Genomic DNA, 18,263 nt, shown 5'->3' with positions numbered 1-18,263 from the left:
ATAAATACGACAGTATTAGATTTGTGATATAATGGGCATAAGCATGGGCATGCATTGGATGGCGTTTCAGTTGGCGTTGGAGGGAACCGACCTGCGTGTATAAGCACGCTCCGGTGGTATACTTTTTCGGATTGGCAATTAGGGACAGTGATACCTCACAGGCAGGATAGACTTTGCATATAGTTGTACAGCATATCGATACTTAATGCAGACAAAGTTTCATGACAGTAATGAATTTTTGTCAAATGTTTCTCGCTTCTAATCATCTTTAGCACTATTCATTTCTTCCGTCTCAATTCTTCCATTTATATTATTGGTATCCATATCACGTTTCCATTACCATCATCCCCTACATCTCCAATCCCACCCCTTCCATCACTCAACTTCCGCAACCCCCAACTCCGCTCTCTAGAAAGCACCCATTTCATAATCCACAACTCTAACGTTCTGCAATATACCTCCCGCTTTCTTGACAAATTCTTGATGTGCTGGGTCTTCATTCACATAGTAATCTCGATCGGCGGTGGATGCGAAATGAAACACAAAACCGTGGGAGAAACCGCCCTTGGAGGAGGAGTTGAGTATTAGTTAGGTGATACTTGGATGATGTTTGGGAATGTGGAGTGAGATGAGGTATGGTAATAAGGTGAGAAGAGGAGATGGAGGGGGGGGACTAAGAAATTAGACGAGTGAGATGAGGGATGTTGGGAAGAAGGGCGGGATCGTAGGTATAGTATGGTGATTTTAACGATGAGATGAGATGGGATGGGATATGATGAGATGAGATGTGATGGGATGGGATGCAATATGAAGTAATAGGAAGTAATATAAAAAGCAGGGTGTAACACTACTTGATGGCCCTCTGGCGAATTATCCCTCCCCCCCGAAGCTTCGAGAATATACGGTTTATGAGATTCCGGGTGTATGCAGAGAGTTGAGAGGGAGAGCATATGTCTGCATAGCTTTTGGTTTTTGTTTCGTTAGTTGATATTTTGAGGGAAGGAGAGGAGTTGGGATGGGATGGGATGGGTGATCATGTTATTTGGGTAGGCTTGGCGGGTCAAGGGAGAAGGGGAGATTATCATACTTCGTCGATTTGATCTTTGTGAGTGGAAGGTTTGAATTCGAAGAGGACGATGTGGACGAGAACCATGGTTGTGGAGGGGGATTGCGGTTTAAATGTAGGTAGACTCTTCTTGAAAGCGAGAAGGAAGAGTGTGTTTCGGGATATTGATGTTGATATTGATATTGATATTGATATTGATATTGATACCTAGGTAGGTAGATATTGATAACTCGGCTTTTTGGAGGGGTTAGTGGGGAAGTCAGGATGTGATTGGCTGATATGGGAAGATTAGTAAGGGAGAATAAAGTGGAGTGGAGTGAATAATTGTAGTGATGTGACGTTTGTTCATTTTTATTTTTATTTTATATACGAATGATAGGCGAATTATTCATTGCGTGCCGAAATAGTTCGCATGAGATCATTTAGACACGGACAGCTATAGTTGGGAAGATAGCTCGATCGTATTATGAGCCAGACGGAAATAGTTCACAGTAAATATCCTCACTGTTCAGTTTGTGATAACATACAAGTGGCTACGATAATCCTTAGTTAGAGAGTTTCCCCCACGGCTTCTATCACTGCAGAGGCTTTATTTACTAATATTATTAGACTTGATGATTTGCAATAGATACCCTTCTCTTATATTCCTAACTTACAATCTTCGAATCTTACAGACCCATCATCTCGTCGCTTTCGAAGTAAACGAGAGATCTAATGGTTTAGACGAAATTCGATTCTCACCCGAAAAATTGCATCTCGAATCTAGTCGAATTATCCTAGATTTTCAATTCTGATCAATATATACCTATTCTGCATTCATCTTCTATTAAACACATACAACGGTGTTTAAAACCCTTGACTGAAAGATCTATAATATCATATATCATATACTCTGATTAAGACCTAGATATCAAATAGTAACAAAGATCACGATACTCTACAAAATTAGTTACAAGGTGCTACATACCTAGACGCACGAATTAAATTCCACAAACTCTACAATCAATAGAAACTCAAGTCAAGTGTGCGCATCAAATGAACCATTCACATACTAGCAAGACGAGCATGATGAATATTCCGCATGATGCATATCGGTATACTAGACGTACCTAATTACAACATATCATATTCATCTACCTACCCCTCCCCTCAATCACAGGTTCAAAATCCCATTCACAACCAAGACGTATGTAACCTCATTTTCGCTTCCAACTCATTCATCATGTGTGATATTTCGCAAGGGAGCTTGGGGTACTAGCGAGGTATCCCGAGGTGTATTGAAATTCATTCTCGAGAGTCTCCTAATTCTGATTTGAGGAATTCTCTGGCTAGGTACCTATGGAAGATCTGGATGTGTGTGGATTTTCTGGGTAGGATGTCAAGGATGAGTTTTTGTTGTGACTACGATGGCGATGGCGATTGCAATCTTGTGGATTGGCAGTGCGACTGCGACTGCAACTGAAACTGAAATGGATGGATGGCTATGATCTGTAGATATATATCACGTTGATAGCAATGACAATGACAATGACAATGTTACAGAAGGAATTTTGGGTCAGAAATGAAAGTACAATAAGAAGAGCGCCATACAAATTGCCACCCCAGAGGAAGATATATCATTTTAAAAAAAGGGGGGGGTGACTGCGCAAGCTCTTATATACAATATAGTAACAAAGATATTACATATATTCTTCCGCTACGCTCCGAAACATCACAGAAAACCACGAACAAAAAATATCCTCTCTTATTTACCTTCCAACCCCAAAATCGTGCAAGTTCTCAAAGTATACTATCTATGCATACCTACAAAGAAAGGCCAATCATCACAGTCTCATGAATATCTCACTCAATGATATTCGATGCACATAAGAGACTAATATACTAGACCATCCACCATCCACCATCCACCAAATAATCTCATCCAAATATCAACATCTCAATACCAATCTACAAAATCCAAACAAAATCCAAACAAAATCTAATCCAAGAGTATCCACCATACCATACCATACCATACCATACCATACCATACCATACCATACCATACCATACCATACCATACCATACCATACCATACCATACCATACCATACCATACCATACCATACCATACCATACCATACCATACCATACCATACCATACCATACCATACCATACCATACCATACCATACCACCCATCCTCCAGCTCCTCCCACCAACTCCCCACCCAATATCAATTCATGAAAAGCCCACAGCCCACAGCCCACAACCCACAACCCATTATCAAACCCAACATCAAAATACATCTACCTCCCGAGATCATCAATCATATGCAAAACAAGACTATTCTTATATTGCCGATATATGGTTTTTTTTTTTCTTCTTCTGAAAATATCCATGCAGCCAGCACCTTGAGTATATTGATTGATGGTTTGATATTCTTATTCTTATGTCAATGCCAAAGATAAGAAAGATTATAACGACAAGCTGAGTTTGAAAGAGCATACCTAGTACTTGGATGAAACTGATAGTAGGAAATTGGATTTGACCAGTGGGAGCGAGAGATCTTTTGGCAAGAAAAAGACTCGAGTTGGTGTAATGCGATTCAAAATTTCACAAATAGAACGTGATGCAAATAGGAGTTGAAAATACAAAAATTGCTAGAAACGTCAGAAGTGGAATCTGCTCAACTTGAGTTTCCATACAGAGCATAATCAATGAGAATGTATACGTTTAAGCCCTAATTTAATCTGATCGAACTTTTATAATTCATTGCTATACTGCTACTGTGCAGTGTGTGCTTATTCCCTCATTGATAACCAACTAGGTAGTCCTTACTACCAATTAAATTCATTTCCTTTTCCACAAGATGATTGCAGATCTGGTATGATATGTCCATCATTTCCACGTGGTATCTTTATTTCGCCTCAAACCCTGTATGCTAGAGAGACTGGAAGCTACTCATTGCGTACGGTCTCTGAATTCCGCCCATAGAACCAAACACCAAACTCCATGGACACTACATGCCCTCCCATTTTCACTCCAGGAATTCGGATCAGTTTGCTGTCGAAATTTGATGGCCCCTTTCCAGGATTTTACTGTGGGAATGATCATGCGCAAGAACAGTGATCAATGACTCGTCCCTCAATCTCATCTGCCTTTCGCAGTATCGATCTTATTCCGTAGAGCTTCATTTCCTTGCATTAACTCCTCTAACCAATCGGCCGTCATTACCAAGATCGCACTCTTACTGAACCCACCACCTCTTAGCCCTGGTACTAATTCCCCTAAATCCTCAAAGCCTTCTCGAATTAAAGTCCTTCGTTTTTGTTCACTCTTGATATGATTCTCTCTCTTTTGATCTTCTGTTAAATTTTCTCTGGTAGATTTTGCCGCAGCCGAAGTAGATTTTCGTCGTTTGTGACCTGCTTCCGATGGTCCTGGGGAACTCCCACTAACTTTCACCACGGATTTCCTCTTCTTCCTACCGTCCACTTTAGGCTGTGGTTCCTCATCGTCTTCTCCCGCATCTTCAACAGGACTAAATTTACTCTTTCGTCGCTTCTTTGGTGGCTCCGTATCTTCTTCCTTGACAACTCCCGAGCTTTGCCGTCGTTGCGGTGGTATGTTCTTTTGCATTGTCGGACTGTTCGGTCTCGTGTTTTCCGCACTACTTTCCGCACATAGAGCTGCTCCAATAAATCCATCGAATGCCTGCAATCTTTGTCGTTCCGCTTCGTCGACTTTTGCTACATTTGGTGGTGGAACAAATCCTTGTGGTGATCCAAATCCTGCATCAGAACCCCATCTTATGTCGACTTTTTGAGGAACGGGTTTTGGTCTTCTCATCAAGTCTGGGCCAGCATGGTTTGGTCCAAACATCATTTCGGTATATAAAGTATCGCGCATAAATCCATCTCGAGGTCTGTCCAGTCCTGATGTTGGAGTAGGATAATGCGACATGGATTGTGGTCTGACGTGATGATTTCCCGGATGCGATGGTAAGCCATGATTTCCAAATAAAGTTTCACTGCTTAAACTATGCGATCGAGCATTTGATCCGTTTTGTAACACGGTAGCAGCTGCTAAAACATCTGCGGATTCAGTCGAAGGTGGCAAATGTGACAAAGGTGCTTGAGAGAATGGTGGATGCATTCCGGTATTCCTATCACCGAAATTCAAGGACGTTGGATTCGAAAGTTGAGGTTGTTGATCAAAAGTAACCCTCGTTCCCATAAATGCCGGGGGTAATTCTTCCCACCCTCCTCCAAGCTCTCCTCCATCTTGTGTATTTGGGAAGAAGTCGTAATTAAAATGATCAGAGCTTACTCCGTCAAAGAAAGTATCGAGAAGGTTGGATTCGCTATCATCGAGTAATGGCGGACCTGGTGCTGGCGCTGTAGGTGAAGGGAAAGGAAAAGTGGAATTTGAATCAAATGCATCTGACCCATCATATTAGTATGTATATTTTGTAACCAGGTACATATTGAGAAGTATAAAGAGATACTCACAGCCAAATGGCATATCAAGTTCGGGTGGCTTCGACGAACCCATATTAAGACGTTGAATCGCAAGCATGAGTGCCAAAAGAAATTAATTGAAAAAGAAGATTCGTGAGAAGAGATCCCGAGGGAATTTAGTGAGGATATAAAGTATTGACCATTGAGTATCGAGGATTCCAGTATCAAATATGTACAAAATGATAGATTTTTTTTGCGATTCGGCGTTATTAGATAGCTGTGTGACCGATAGCTCAATGATGTATTCCGTGTGATATCAACCTAGTATTTGTTTACTTCCTCCAGAAAGGTACGACTCGTCGATAGGATGCAGGTTGTTTGAGAGAGATTGGAAAAAAATAATATACGTGAGGTAACAAAGGGCGAAGACTTTTCTCACTCCTCCATGATCCTTATTCGAAAGGAAGAAGGAATCAATGATTTGAGGAACATTAAATTGAGTGAACGAATGAATGTATTATTCCGAATCAAAGAAAGATATTGGAAGAGAGTGTGAGTGAGCGTGAGGGTGAGGGTGAGCGTGAGGGTGAGCGTGAGATTCGAGTAAGAGTGTTGGGAAAGCTTTCCTCATTGGCCTTGTGGTGGGGAACAGACCAAGAATCAATTTTTGATGGCAAGCTTAGGTACCTGGGAGGTAGGTGTTAGGTATTAGGTATGAGGGGGGCTCCGGGGGGGCTAATCCTTTCAAGGTTTCTCTTTGGGGTAAAGGAAAGAAAGGGTCCACGAAGAAAGATCGAGCTTTCTCGGCTTGAATTTCCTTGGAGGAGGGGAGAGGGGAGAGAGTAGGTGGAAGAGAAGAAGGACAAGGACAAAAGAAGACAAGGAGAGCAAATAGATTTATCAAAGGACAGTGCAACTTTTCGATTGACAAGTCTGCTGTCTACTGATGACTAGATGTTCTTTATATATTTGGTTTAAATACAACTATAATTATGGGTAACAGATATATATATATATATAAATACATCCTAGGTTAGGATACGAAGCGAAGTATCGGTAGCTACCTCTTTACCTACTACGTAGGTATTTACATCTCTACTCCGTAAGTAACTTTTGACTGAGATAGACTGGAATTTCCAATGTGGCACACGAGAGAACAATTGACATCCGATATCTATCTTGGAGTAGAATCTTGTTTCCGAGAGTTTCCATGTGGGCCAAGCTGATTTTGATTCAATGTGAGGGGATTGTTACCGTTGGAGTGAAGTGAAGTGAAGTGAAGTCAAGTCAAGTCAAGTCAAGTCAAGTCAAACCAAGCCAAAGAGAGAATGAGCAACGGGTAGGATGACACGGCAAGGCATCGCAAAGACATAGCAGCTAGCTAGCAGGGCATAGTGAATGGACAAGACAAGACACATGAAGCTTGACCCTTCGGAAGATTTAGGACTACTCGAGCGAGTTACTCTACGAATGTTTCTGTGTACGTATAGCTATCGTATACTCCGTAGCTAGCTACCATGTATTCGAGGCTCGACGTGCTATGTATAATAGAATTGATTGTTTTAGTTCTTCTTAGTGTTGATGATCTTGTGGATGTTCATGCCGTTATTCATGCCGTCCGCCGTCCACCGTTCCCTGGGATCACACTTCACTGGGACTAGGTCGGATCATGATCGTATTGTGGTATGGACCACCACTGGTGGACGCTTGTTTGGAGAGAAGGGTCATAGAACAATCACATGTCAATTTCGCAGACGGATTACTCTTTTCTACTCTTTTCTTTTCTTTTCATCCTTCCCTTCCCTTCCCTTCCCTTCCCTTCCCTAAGTTCCCTTCCTACCGACGCCCGGTCTTTTTTCAACGTACACTAACCTCACTAATATCATGTGGGGCCGTTTTACCTAGGCACGCTCGCATGCCTCTTTTCTTCGTAATGTGATGTGATGAGAGAATCTGTATTTATCTCGTTCATTACTCAGTACATGATACATATGTACCTAGGGAGGTAGCGTGTGTGTGGGAATTTAAATCGGTACATGCCGTCCATACAAATGCAAAAGGCAAGGAATGGCGAGCCCCAGTCTAATTAGGTACCTAGTAAATGTGAGTGAGGTGTGAAATACAAGTTGGGTGCGCAATGTCAAGTATGAAGTGAAGTGTGATGAACATAACAAGACACTTAATACCAGTAGTAGCTAGGGAAATTGAGGGGAACAAATGATTCAATGAGAGAGACGCGTGACCCGAGATGTGAGAAGCGAAAGAGAGAGAGTATGAGACATTGTCATTAATACCTACCTAGTACTGACCTAGTACTGACCTCCTCCTTACATTTACTATTCACTTGCTGAATCGAGAAAGGAGGAAGAAATCCATCATCTTATTGTCCAGAACTACTTCAACATACTTCACTAGTACTCACAAGCCTACCAGTCTTATCCACGCAGCACTAACCTATTCATCCCCATCACTCGACCACTCTACAAAGTATCTCATCTCAAAACTTCACATCATATATCTTACATCTTACATCTCCCATCTTACATCTCCCATCTTACATCTCCCATCTTACATCTTACATCTCCCATCGCATATCACTCCCCCCCTACATCTACCCACCAGCAGCGATAATTCAACACCACTTTCCGTATCATCGTACCTGCATCAGTGACCCCTCCCTCATTCGGCTTCTTTTGGTACAACAAACATGACTCTGTTTGCGAATTGATCATCATTACTTGCAGGAATTATATCCTGTCCTCACCTCCTCCCTCCCCCTTGAACCAAAAAAAAAAACTATACCTAGGTCCACTTCAATCTCAATCTTGACCATTTCCGAGCCGGTATCAAGTGTTGAGCCGTGTCGGCTTTCCCAATTCCAATCTCGGTATCAATACTGTTTCTTCACATAACCTGGAAACGTTGCATATTTCTCAATGTGGCGTTCTTCATCCTAGCTTTCAAATTCGGTACCAAGCAAGCTGGCAAGCAAGTCAACGAATGCATCAAATTGCATACTTCAGTCCTGCAGTGAAACAATCAAGATATCCCAACATCTTATCATCACCGCGATCGAACGTGTCAATCAGTCATCCAATCTTCACACTACTTGTGTATCCTTAATTTTCAATTCTTTAGTACTGCCGTACATACCTTTCTTTGTCTTTCGTTGTTCTTCCTTTCGTCAAATTCCCTGAATCTTTTCGCGCCGAGGTCAAAAACATCTGCGGCACGGGGATTTTACCTTCTCCATCTTCCTCCGCATTTTCATCAAACCATCATTCCGGGGGTAAATACCTAAAACGGGTATACACCACCTTCAATAGGTTTAATTCATTCAATCGAGCTAGGTATGATTTCCCCCCCTCGAGCCCCCTCTACATGTGTATTATTATCGAGTCGGCCCATCTGCATTCAAGCAACATGCAGTTGTAATGTCACCTCATCATGTCGGTAAATACCTCTTTTGACAAGACATCGCAAGGCTAACCATATGTCTTCTAATTTGTGCTCTCTCTGGACCTTGTTTACATCATATGACGATATAATTCATTCATCTGCGGCGAGTGCAGATTTAGTGTCTGCTTCTTGGGATAGTAATGCTGATCTTGCACAGTTACACCGCTAGAGATTTTGATGCCCAAAGACTATTGACTACAAAATGCAAGAATTACCATCGAGGAAGCCGTATCAAAGTTTGGATGCAGCAATTCCGATCATACTACGACCGCTATTTCGAGCTTACATCTTAGGTTATGCATCAAGCGCAGGACCAAGACTGTTGACGCTTTTTCTGCTTCACTTGAGTCGACATCGGAAGAATATTGACCCAAGACCCGATGGTGAAGGTTATTTCTGGACTTCGTTACTTGGAATTTTGAAAGGGGGTTTAGAGATACAAAGGTTTCCAACATTTTGTGCGGCGCTGGTCGGAGGCAGTACTTTATTACAGGCACGTGAGAGGTGGTCATGGTGAACGATGAGGATGATGCTGACTGCCGATCTAGATTCCTTTACGGGAATTGTTTGAGAGGTTATTGGGAAATCTATCTGTGATCACCCAGCTCAGGTTTGTTGGATTTCTGTAATGTAGAATGGGCTTCACCAACTTCGAGTGAGAGGAAGAATGGGCTTAGCATTGAATGCTATACATAATATCCTAACCAGTCCCACCTCCCGTCTAGATCATTGTGGCAGTGGAATTCATTTCCGACTCTCCATGCTGATATAAGATTTTCTAGGCTCACTCGCTATCTTTCAACCTTCATATCAGCTTACTTCAGTCTCAAATTACTTCAATCCCGTCCAAGTAAAACTTTCACTGAAGATCTACCATATGAAACCAAAAATGGAATCGAATTACGCCCTACTCGGTTTGCGGGAAGAACTCTAGACTTGACATTATTCGCTTTTACTCGAGCCGTTGATTGCATAGTTGGGGAATTATGGGCTAGAAGGAAGAGCCGGCGGCAGTTTTCTGGCAGGTGGTCGAGGGTAAGCTACCAATACTCGAATAGCCTCTAAATGCACTGCTGACTGGTATATTAGGTAGACAGAACAATCTCATCCCTCACAGACCCAGCTTTGTTCGCCACATCCTGCGCTCTAATAATGTGGGCTTTCATTTACACCCCCGCTCGTCTTCCAAGCGCCTACAACAAATGGATCAAATCCGCCGCTCAAGTGGATTCTCGTCTACTAAAAGCTCTCCGCTATTGTCGTTATGGTGAACTAAAATATGGAGTCGAAACAGGTCAAGCACATCTCCTAGGAGATGTGTGCAAAGATTATGGTCTACCAGAAGAGTATGGGGACCCTACAAAATCCATCCCATTCCCCTGTGAATTGGTCCACATGGGTGCTGGTCCAAGCTGTGAATTCCATGCGGTGTCTAGATTTTATAAATCTTTTATTTGGTCTGCTTCAATGTATCTGCCACTAAACTTGGCACTTATTTTCCGTAACCCAAAAGTTTCGAAAAAAGCTCTTACTCATGCCCTCAAATCATCAGCTCGTTCTTCGGCCTTTCTCTCTACTTTCATAACACTTTTCTACTATGGTATCTGTCTGACTCGTACTAAATTCGGTCCTCAGATCCTTGGTACATCTCCCCACGCCTGCCAAGCCATCGATTCAGGATATTGTATAGGAACCGGATGTTGGATGTGTGGATGGAGTGTACTTATAGAAAGTGCAAAGAGGAGGGAAGAGATGGGATTATTTGTAGCACCAAGAGCATTAGCTACACTTCTGCCGAGGAGGTATAGATGGGAGGAGCAGTGGATTGAGAGAGCAATTTTTGCTTGGGGGACGGCGGTTGTTTTTACATGTGTAGGAGAGAACAGGAATGGGATTAGGGGAGTTCTGGGAAAAGTTGTGGGTGGGGTTTTACATTCTGGAGGTGGGTTTTAGGCAGAAAGCTCGAGTTCAATGTAATGGTAATTGTATAAAAGTGTAATTGGGGAAAATTGGGGAAAATTGGTCATCGCGGCGTATATGGGATGCATATGATAAGCTGAAGGTCCGCCATTATATAGCGCCCCTTCGAAACTCCATTTGGATGCTTTCGCAATTTGAGACATGAAAACGACTTGACTTTTCTTGATTTGCGAGATGGTTGTAACTTCTAGCGTTGAGTATCCGTGAAGAGTGGCCTGAAAGTTCGAGCTATGAAGTGCTTTTGCTGTGATGAGTTCGAGATTGTTTTTGTTCGAGATTTTGGTACTTTCAACAGCAATGTCATGGTATTCTCTGAGATGTCGTTTTACTTTGACTTTGACCAAGGCGAGAAGAAAGAACTTGTGTTGTCACAACCTGTAAGACGAGGTGAATGATAACTGACAAGGTGATTGTTTGGGGATCATAGATGGCGAGCTTCATTGCTTCGAGTGAAGAGCAAGCTGATTGCTCATTTTTGATTTTGACTTTGAAAATTGAAAATTGAAAATGGTTGGAATGTTCTCCGTGAATTCTGCCTGCGGGATGTCCAGTTGTAGTTTTTGAGCTTTGTCTGATGGGGAATGTAAGATCTTACTTTGCACGCGTTTTTCAGCCTGCCTCATATTCGCATCTATGAAGGCTGTCAGGTTTTATAACACCCAATCAAGAGACATAACCCCAGCTACTTCGCATCTTCTACAAACTTTACATCACAAGGACAAGGAATTTTGTAATCAGATGTACAGATCAGCTCAGTGGATTTGGTGATGCTAATAGATCCTGAGATATCATATCTGAGCCACGGGCTTCTTTTGTGCTGGTTGCTTGTTTGAAAAGGATCATACATGAAGAATTCTGCTTGTTTCGGATAGGTACTGGTTGCTTTGTACAAAGTGCTCACTGCTCAGATTCTCATTCAAAGTTTTCGTTTGAGATATTTTCTATTTGACCCCGACGAGCAAAGGTGGCTCGAGCATATGAATTAAACCCCTCCCTTCTATTTTGCAATGATTTTCAGCTTCTCACTCCACCCGGATTCCGGTTTTTTTCCCGATGCAACAAAACGTTGACTTCAAATTCACCAAGAAAAAGCGTTCCGGCCCGGTCACTCTGCATAGACTGCACATTCCTGTAAGATCTTTGTACTCAAAAATGCAATGGTATTGCTGATGCACTAACATTAAACAAGGTCTTACGTCATTTAGTTCCATCATGTCAGTCCCAGAACCACCATCAATTCTCTCGAGGACAGTCTTCTATAATCTCAACGGGACAAGATCGGAGGGCATTTGCTGTCACGTCGAACGTGGTTTCGAGAGAGTGACTCACGAGCTCAGCACCATTGAAAAAGAGAGTATCCGAGTTGCCATTCTCGATCCTTTAAGTTGGCCTTATTTTGATAGCAACGAAAATTATGAAATTGCTCGCGTCTTTCCTAACCTGAAGGAGATCATATTTTTGTGGGCCAAGCCTGAGAATCTGCTCAAATATAGTATGAGGAAATCCGCTCTTCAACTCCGGTCTTTGGGACCTGGAAGATATGTGGAGTCTGGACCCAGGAGACATTACCTCACTGAAAGGAGATGTTTGAGGATCGAAAAATTAATACGCAAGCAACATGGAAAAGCACTCGAGACTGATGATGACGAGGAGTAGGACGAAGAATACAATATTAATTTCTTAGGAGGTGGAGATGAGAAAAACAAATGTACCGAGGAGGAAGACCCAGCAGATGATATAGGACAAGGCAAAAGGGGCTTTAGGGAGTACTCGCGCTGGGAGGATAAAAGAAAGGAGTTTGAAGACATGCTGCATGCTGCTTTCACAGACCGCTATGGTGCGTTATACCATGATAGGGATTCGGATACAAGAATTAGCATTCCGAGAAGCACATTCTGCGGTATCAAAGAATTAGAGGGCGAGTGGGGCGATCTGGAGATGAGTTTCTGATGCTGGTTTTCGTTGCCACTGCACTCGCTTCGATAGCTTTGGGTTCAGCAAGGCAGGGGAATTGGGAATAGAGTATTAAGATGGTCAGGAATTAAATACGTCACATGTTCTAGCCTAAATGACCAGTGTTTCCTGCTATTGCAACTGGAGAAGAATAGATGTACTCTAAATACTAGCGAAATAATCGTCAAGTGAATCCCGGATAGTGACTTGTGAATTCCTGATGACTGACGCTGAGCTCGCGATCATGGTCGCCGCGCCTTCGTCTGTTGGATGTGTCGGTTTCGCAAGTATATTTGTAGATCTAGAATGGTTGTCTATTTTGCACTCTAGCCCTGTTTCTTTGGATACTCGTTGGGTTTTGATGCTTTCCTAAATCGTGAGTGAGTGAGCCGGCACCTTCTGGTTCTGTTTGTCTGTGAGACATTGTAATGTATTGGTTTTTGTTAGTCACTTTGACTTCTTAATGTCTGAGTTCCAAATTCAAACTCTTCGTCTCTGTCTCGACACCCTCAGTAACGACGGCGTAATATAAAGCTCCTGTGATTGTTTACTGTCCTCCTTGTCTCTTGTTACTCTCCCCCATTTGCTCCATCCAATCATCGCTGGTCTTCAAGTCTTGCAACTCTGTGTGAATTGCTTGCGTTAGATTCAATAGCGAAACTCCTCTCATCCATTTGGAAACGTGTGGAATATCCTGAGTCATTCGGTTTAATGAAGACACGAGTACGCTGGATCTGTGAGATATTTTCTGACTTACAAACTCTCTTGAAACCATGCGGTGCTTGCTATAATGACTAGACAACAATATCATGATCCCATCTCATGTGAACAATACCAGAAAAGACTCAAGTCGGTATGTGATTCTCCAGCCGCATGAAACTAGGTCATTATTCAATGGGAACTATAAGAGAATAATCCGTGAACAATTCCAGGCAGATTTATATTTATATCTGTAAAATCGCATCACAAGATTCTCTCAGCAGCATCTTGAAACCTTCAAAACATTCACAAGATAAACACTCAAAATCTTGAATCCAAATCCTCAAATATGTCAGGTTACCAAGAGCAATGCAACTACTGTGACTACGAGGTAGTCAGGTGTTGCTGCTGCGGTGGATTCAGCCACCAATTCATCGGAACCCCATGCAGCGATTGCGCATCGGGACGAACGACCCCCTCCTGGAACGGTCAAGATCCCATCTGGGTCGAGTATTGCGAGCAATGCTTACGTAACGGTCAGTCTTCGAGAGGATTCCAGCGGAGTTTCTTCATCTTTTTCTTTGTTCTTTTGCTTTGTTGCTTTGTTTGATGGGTAAGACTGGACTGGATACTCGCGAGTATTTGGTGACTTATCACGAGACTTAACAGAAATTTGAAATCAAAAAACATTCTTTTCATTTATAAGATAGTTGATTAGGAGTTAGGAGTTGAAAAAAAAAATCTAGAAAACCGTTTCTAGAGTGAAAATAATAAAAACACGTTTTGCTTTAATTGAGTTCCAGATCTTGAAATGTGACTAAATGACTATAAAAATATCTTTGCTTTAATCTCTTCTTCTTGAATTAAGTCTTTCTGTTGAGAATAAATTATATAGATTTTGTACTTTTTACCTCTTTTGTAAGTGAGTCGATTATTTTCGTATGACATGATTTACTATTATTCATTTCTCTGTCTTCTCCTCGACTATCACATTGTGATACTTTTTGATACAACTTGAAGTATCATAGGGTCTAGAAAATTAGAACACCCAAAATCTATCGATTGAGCTACCTATTACTATGTAGATAGTATAGCCAATACTTTATTATTTATACTCTTTTCAATCGACACTCGATCTGTGCCTGCGTTCCAACTGGATACCTCCAGATTTTGATGACCTCCAATCCAGCTGCATCGATAATCTCTCTGAACTCTTTTTCACTCTTCTCCTTTCCATTCAACATCATCATACAAAAGTCCATCCAATAAATCATCATTTCACCACCAACATCAGTCCTCTCTGGTCGTATCATGTCAGCAATCACCACGCGGGATGTAGGGCCCATAGCCGATGCGATATTTTTAAGGAGTTGAACGCAGACTGGTTCATAAAAATCATGGAGGATGCGTCGGATGAAGTAGACATGAGCATCTGTTCTGTGTTAGATTTCCATTTCCATCTGGGTTTCTGCACCAAATCATTAAGTCTTTCAACCACCGTACTTCTATCTCTGACTTTCCCCAAATGCACCCCTTTAACCGATCACATAACCCGTCTAAGCTGATCCACGTGAATGAAATATACTGAGTCACTTACTTTTAACAGGTTGGGGTGTATGAAAATCATAAACCATTTTCTCAATATTGGGAATATCTTGCTCAGTTAAACTTTCCAGAACATCTGATCTATCCTGAAGAATCATCTTTGCCCCAAAACCTTCAGGTGCTTCTTTTTGAATAGCAAGTAAAGCTTGGCCTCTTCCACCTCCGATGTCCACCACAAATGGTCTCGCTTTTTCCGCTTCGACTGCATCCTTGAGTGTAGCGAATGGATACATGCCGGTAATTGGAGATTGTCTTTCCATGGATACCATGGTCGTATTAAACATATGGAGACGCTCTGGAGTATGAGAAATTGCTTCATAATAAGTTTTTCCTTCTAATCCATGGCCATAGGCGTATGGTCCCTTTGTCAGATCGTAAAGATCTTCTTTAGAATGAGTTCGGAAGTATTCTGGAAGCTTGATATATGCAGGAGTATGGTCGTAACTAGATCATCAGGAATTTTCTAAGTAATCAAGGAGCAGGTAGGGAAGAGGGGGAAAGGTGATTAGGGAGGTCATTGGCTTCTCTAACTTACATGAGTTTGAAGAATTCTTGTTGGAAACCGGGTCGGTATGCAAGAGATTTACTATTGTGCGCAAAAACATCTGACTCTACCTCTTCTCCAATACCAAACATGACAGACATTCTTAATGCACGGGCTTGAGAAGAGTCAGTCCGATTCCATGGGATGTGTCTATTAGTGGAACAACGAACCAATGGCAGATTCGTCTACATTGACTGCTGCAGCAAGGTCCTTTGTCGTGATTGATCCTTCTTGCGGAATTGTCTCGAATGTTTTTGTTTCAACTAAAAGATTGAGAGCAGCAATGACATTTGTCTATATTATATTAGCATGATTAATTTAAAGTGACTATCCACCCGTTATAAGAGCTGAGACGCACATATTCCCATTGCCGCATCACTGCGTCAATTGGCTCCTCAAGCAGAAGTCGAAGTTTGTCAACCTGTTTGAGAAGTTCGGTTCTGGCATGATGATTGCCGTCAAAATTCTTGACTTTGGTTGATATTTCATCAGCAGTTTGCGATAATTCTGAATAGTTTTGGAAAGAATCCATGTCGATTTCAAACGTCGTTGACAAATCCACAGAACTGCTGCTGATTAGTTGACGGGTTTGAGGAAGATCATGCTATGTACTTGAGTAGTTAGGACGGAGGACGTTTATTTCGAACTTCTTGAAGCGCCACGTCATTAAGTCAACATGATGTGGGGATCCAACAGTTTGAAGTGGGGATAATCCAATCTTGCTGACGGTCGATCGTGGAATATTTGTTAAGAACGGATGTGCTACCGGATTCAAATCCATATCCCGAATATACCTTGTCGCTTCCCAGCCACAAGCTCGGGGGCGGGGAGAGATCGAGCCGTCCCGAAAAACTCATCAGAAATCCACAAGGACGTCACTGAATTGCCATCGCAATAACATGGTTGTGAAAACCCAAGAAAGAACGGATATCCTTTCTAGTTCTAGAAGCTCAAACTGTGGGGGGAAATCTTCTAGCGGCTTTTGTAATAAATACTGTAAGATACCCACAATATGCTTTTGAATGATGCGAAGATTATTGCAACAGTTGAGATAATCAATGTCGGAACGAAACTTCATCGAGCCTGGGGATGGTGATTTTTTTGATGAGGTTCGTTCATGAATAATGCGGAATGATTCTAGATAATGACAACAGCAGGGAGCAGACGTCGGAGAAGATGCAAGGAGCTCTCTCGCATCGCTGACTTCAAGTATCATAAAGGGTGTAGAAGAGAATGGAAGAACGTATGCTGTATATGGTCAGGAAGGTAAAGATTAATTTCTGATGTGCATATACTGCTTTCTAGAGTGCTGACTTTTGAAAGAGTATGGAATGCCGATGGACGAAGTAGAGATGGACCGAATCGATATGGCGCACGCGAAGTATTTCATGCTTCTTGAAAAGAAACGATTCTTAGCACCTATTGATACAGATGTCCAAAAGGTCCTAGACCTTGGTACCGGAACTGGTTAGCTTTCTGTGCAATTCTAAGGTCACACCAAAACAAACAGATACTGACTACGATCAGGAGCTTGGAGTGTTGATTTTGCTGATGCTTATCCATCAGCTGAGGTGAGTTCCCAATCACATTTGAAATGATGAAGATAATCTGACCTTGAAAAGGTCGTGGGAATAGATATTGCTCCGATACAACCCATTTGGTAAGGCCTCTCTACAACGTCGTGAATTGGTAGAGCAAAACTTACAGATATCTTTGATCTGATTTGTTTTTAGGGCTCCGCCAAATTGCCAATTCCAAGTCGACGATATCACTCAACCTTGGACATGGAAGAAGGATAATTTCGATTTTGTTTTCGCTAGAGATTTACTTTTCTCAGTCAGGAACTGGCCGGATTTAATTTCTCAGTGCTATGAGTAAGTCTCTTCCTCAAACATTAGACAAGTTCTAACTATTTAGTCACATTAAACCCGGTGGTTGGATAGAGTTCCAATCCATTCATGGTGTTTTGGGCTGCGATGACGATACATTAAGCCCTGACAGTAAATTCCGCGAATATGATAAGCATATTAGAGCCGCGGCAGTTGCATTTGGAACCCCTCTAGAAGATCCAGCTTCATTCAAGAAATGGTTCGAAAAAGCTGGGTTTGAAGCTGTTGTGGAAAAGAAATACAAGATTCCTTCAAATCCATGGCCGAAAGATCCACGACTAAAGTTGATCGGGGCTTTTGAACAGGAAAACTTCATGACTGGACTAGAAGGTATGAGTATTCGTTCTCTTGATAAACTTGGCTGGAGTCTAGACGACATCAAAAAATTTCTGGGAGAAGTAAAAAAGGAAATCAAAAATAGGAGAAAACATCCCTACTATCCATTGTGAGTTATTGTCCTCAATTTTATGCACAAGGACTGATATTATAGCTATGTTGTATATGGTCGAAAACCAAAACAAGAAAATATAAACGTAGATGATAAAGCTCTGCAAGAATGAAATGAAATTTTCAATTGGACAGTGTTTCGCGATGAAGCTATGCGGCTGACAATGAAGATCTGATGCTT

General features: G+C 41.9%; 5 protein-coding genes across 5 annotated transcripts; 2 read left to right on the top strand and 3 right to left on the bottom strand.

The window, feature by feature from the left end:
- Window positions 1-408: 408 nt before the first annotated feature.
- On the bottom strand, window positions 409-1,153 carry EAE98_010369 (uncharacterized protein; the record flags this gene model as incomplete). Its single annotated transcript, XM_038957990.1, has 3 exons — window positions 409-564; window positions 852-962; window positions 1,088-1,153. 3 exons carry the CDS (start codon window positions 1,151-1,153, stop codon window positions 409-411), a joined length of 333 nt encoding a protein of 110 aa, XP_038805553.1.
- Window positions 1,154-3,731: 2,578 nt separating this feature from the next.
- Window positions 3,732-6,457, bottom strand: EAE98_010368 (uncharacterized protein). The gene is made up of 2 exons (XM_038957989.1): window positions 5,558-6,457; window positions 3,732-5,488 (listed from the first exon to the last, which is right to left on the bottom strand). Exons 1-2 carry the CDS (start codon window positions 5,622-5,624, stop codon window positions 4,197-4,199), a joined length of 1,359 nt encoding a protein of 452 aa, XP_038805552.1. The 5' UTR covers window positions 5,625-6,457; the 3' UTR covers window positions 3,732-4,196.
- A 2,710-nt stretch (window positions 6,458-9,167) lies between these two features.
- On the top strand, window positions 9,168-10,918 carry EAE98_010367 (uncharacterized protein; the record flags this gene model as incomplete). Its single annotated transcript, XM_038957988.1, has 4 exons — window positions 9,168-9,458; window positions 9,514-9,575; window positions 9,748-10,000; window positions 10,055-10,918. The coding sequence occupies 4 exons, from the start codon at window positions 9,168-9,170 to the stop codon at window positions 10,916-10,918; spliced, it is 1,470 nt and encodes a 489-aa protein (XP_038805551.1).
- Window positions 10,919-14,639: 3,721 nt separating this feature from the next.
- EAE98_010366 (uncharacterized protein) lies at window positions 14,640-16,367 on the bottom strand. The gene is made up of 5 exons (XM_038957987.1): window positions 16,105-16,367; window positions 15,917-16,040; window positions 15,738-15,861; window positions 15,195-15,646; window positions 14,640-15,029 (listed from the first exon to the last, which is right to left on the bottom strand). Exons 1-5 carry the CDS (start codon window positions 16,276-16,278, stop codon window positions 14,707-14,709), a joined length of 1,197 nt encoding a protein of 398 aa, XP_038805550.1. The 5' UTR covers window positions 16,279-16,367; the 3' UTR covers window positions 14,640-14,706.
- Window positions 16,368-16,804: 437 nt separating this feature from the next.
- Window positions 16,805-18,195, top strand: EAE98_010365 (uncharacterized protein; the record flags this gene model as incomplete). Its single annotated transcript, XM_038957986.1, has 8 exons — window positions 16,805-16,855; window positions 16,904-17,012; window positions 17,070-17,213; window positions 17,274-17,317; window positions 17,369-17,406; window positions 17,480-17,620; window positions 17,664-18,080; window positions 18,126-18,195. The coding sequence occupies 8 exons, from the start codon at window positions 16,805-16,807 to the stop codon at window positions 18,193-18,195; spliced, it is 1,014 nt and encodes a 337-aa protein (XP_038805549.1).
- Window positions 18,196-18,263: the final 68 nt, after the last annotated feature.

This window comes from Botrytis deweyae, assembly GCF_014898535.1.
Source record: "Botrytis deweyae strain B1 chromosome Unknown BDEW_036, whole genome shotgun sequence".
Classification (NCBI taxonomy): domain Eukaryota; kingdom Fungi; phylum Ascomycota; class Leotiomycetes; order Helotiales; family Sclerotiniaceae; genus Botrytis; species Botrytis deweyae.
The sequence above is the reverse complement of the archived record's forward strand: the minus strand, read 5'-3'. Positions and strand labels throughout refer to the sequence as shown.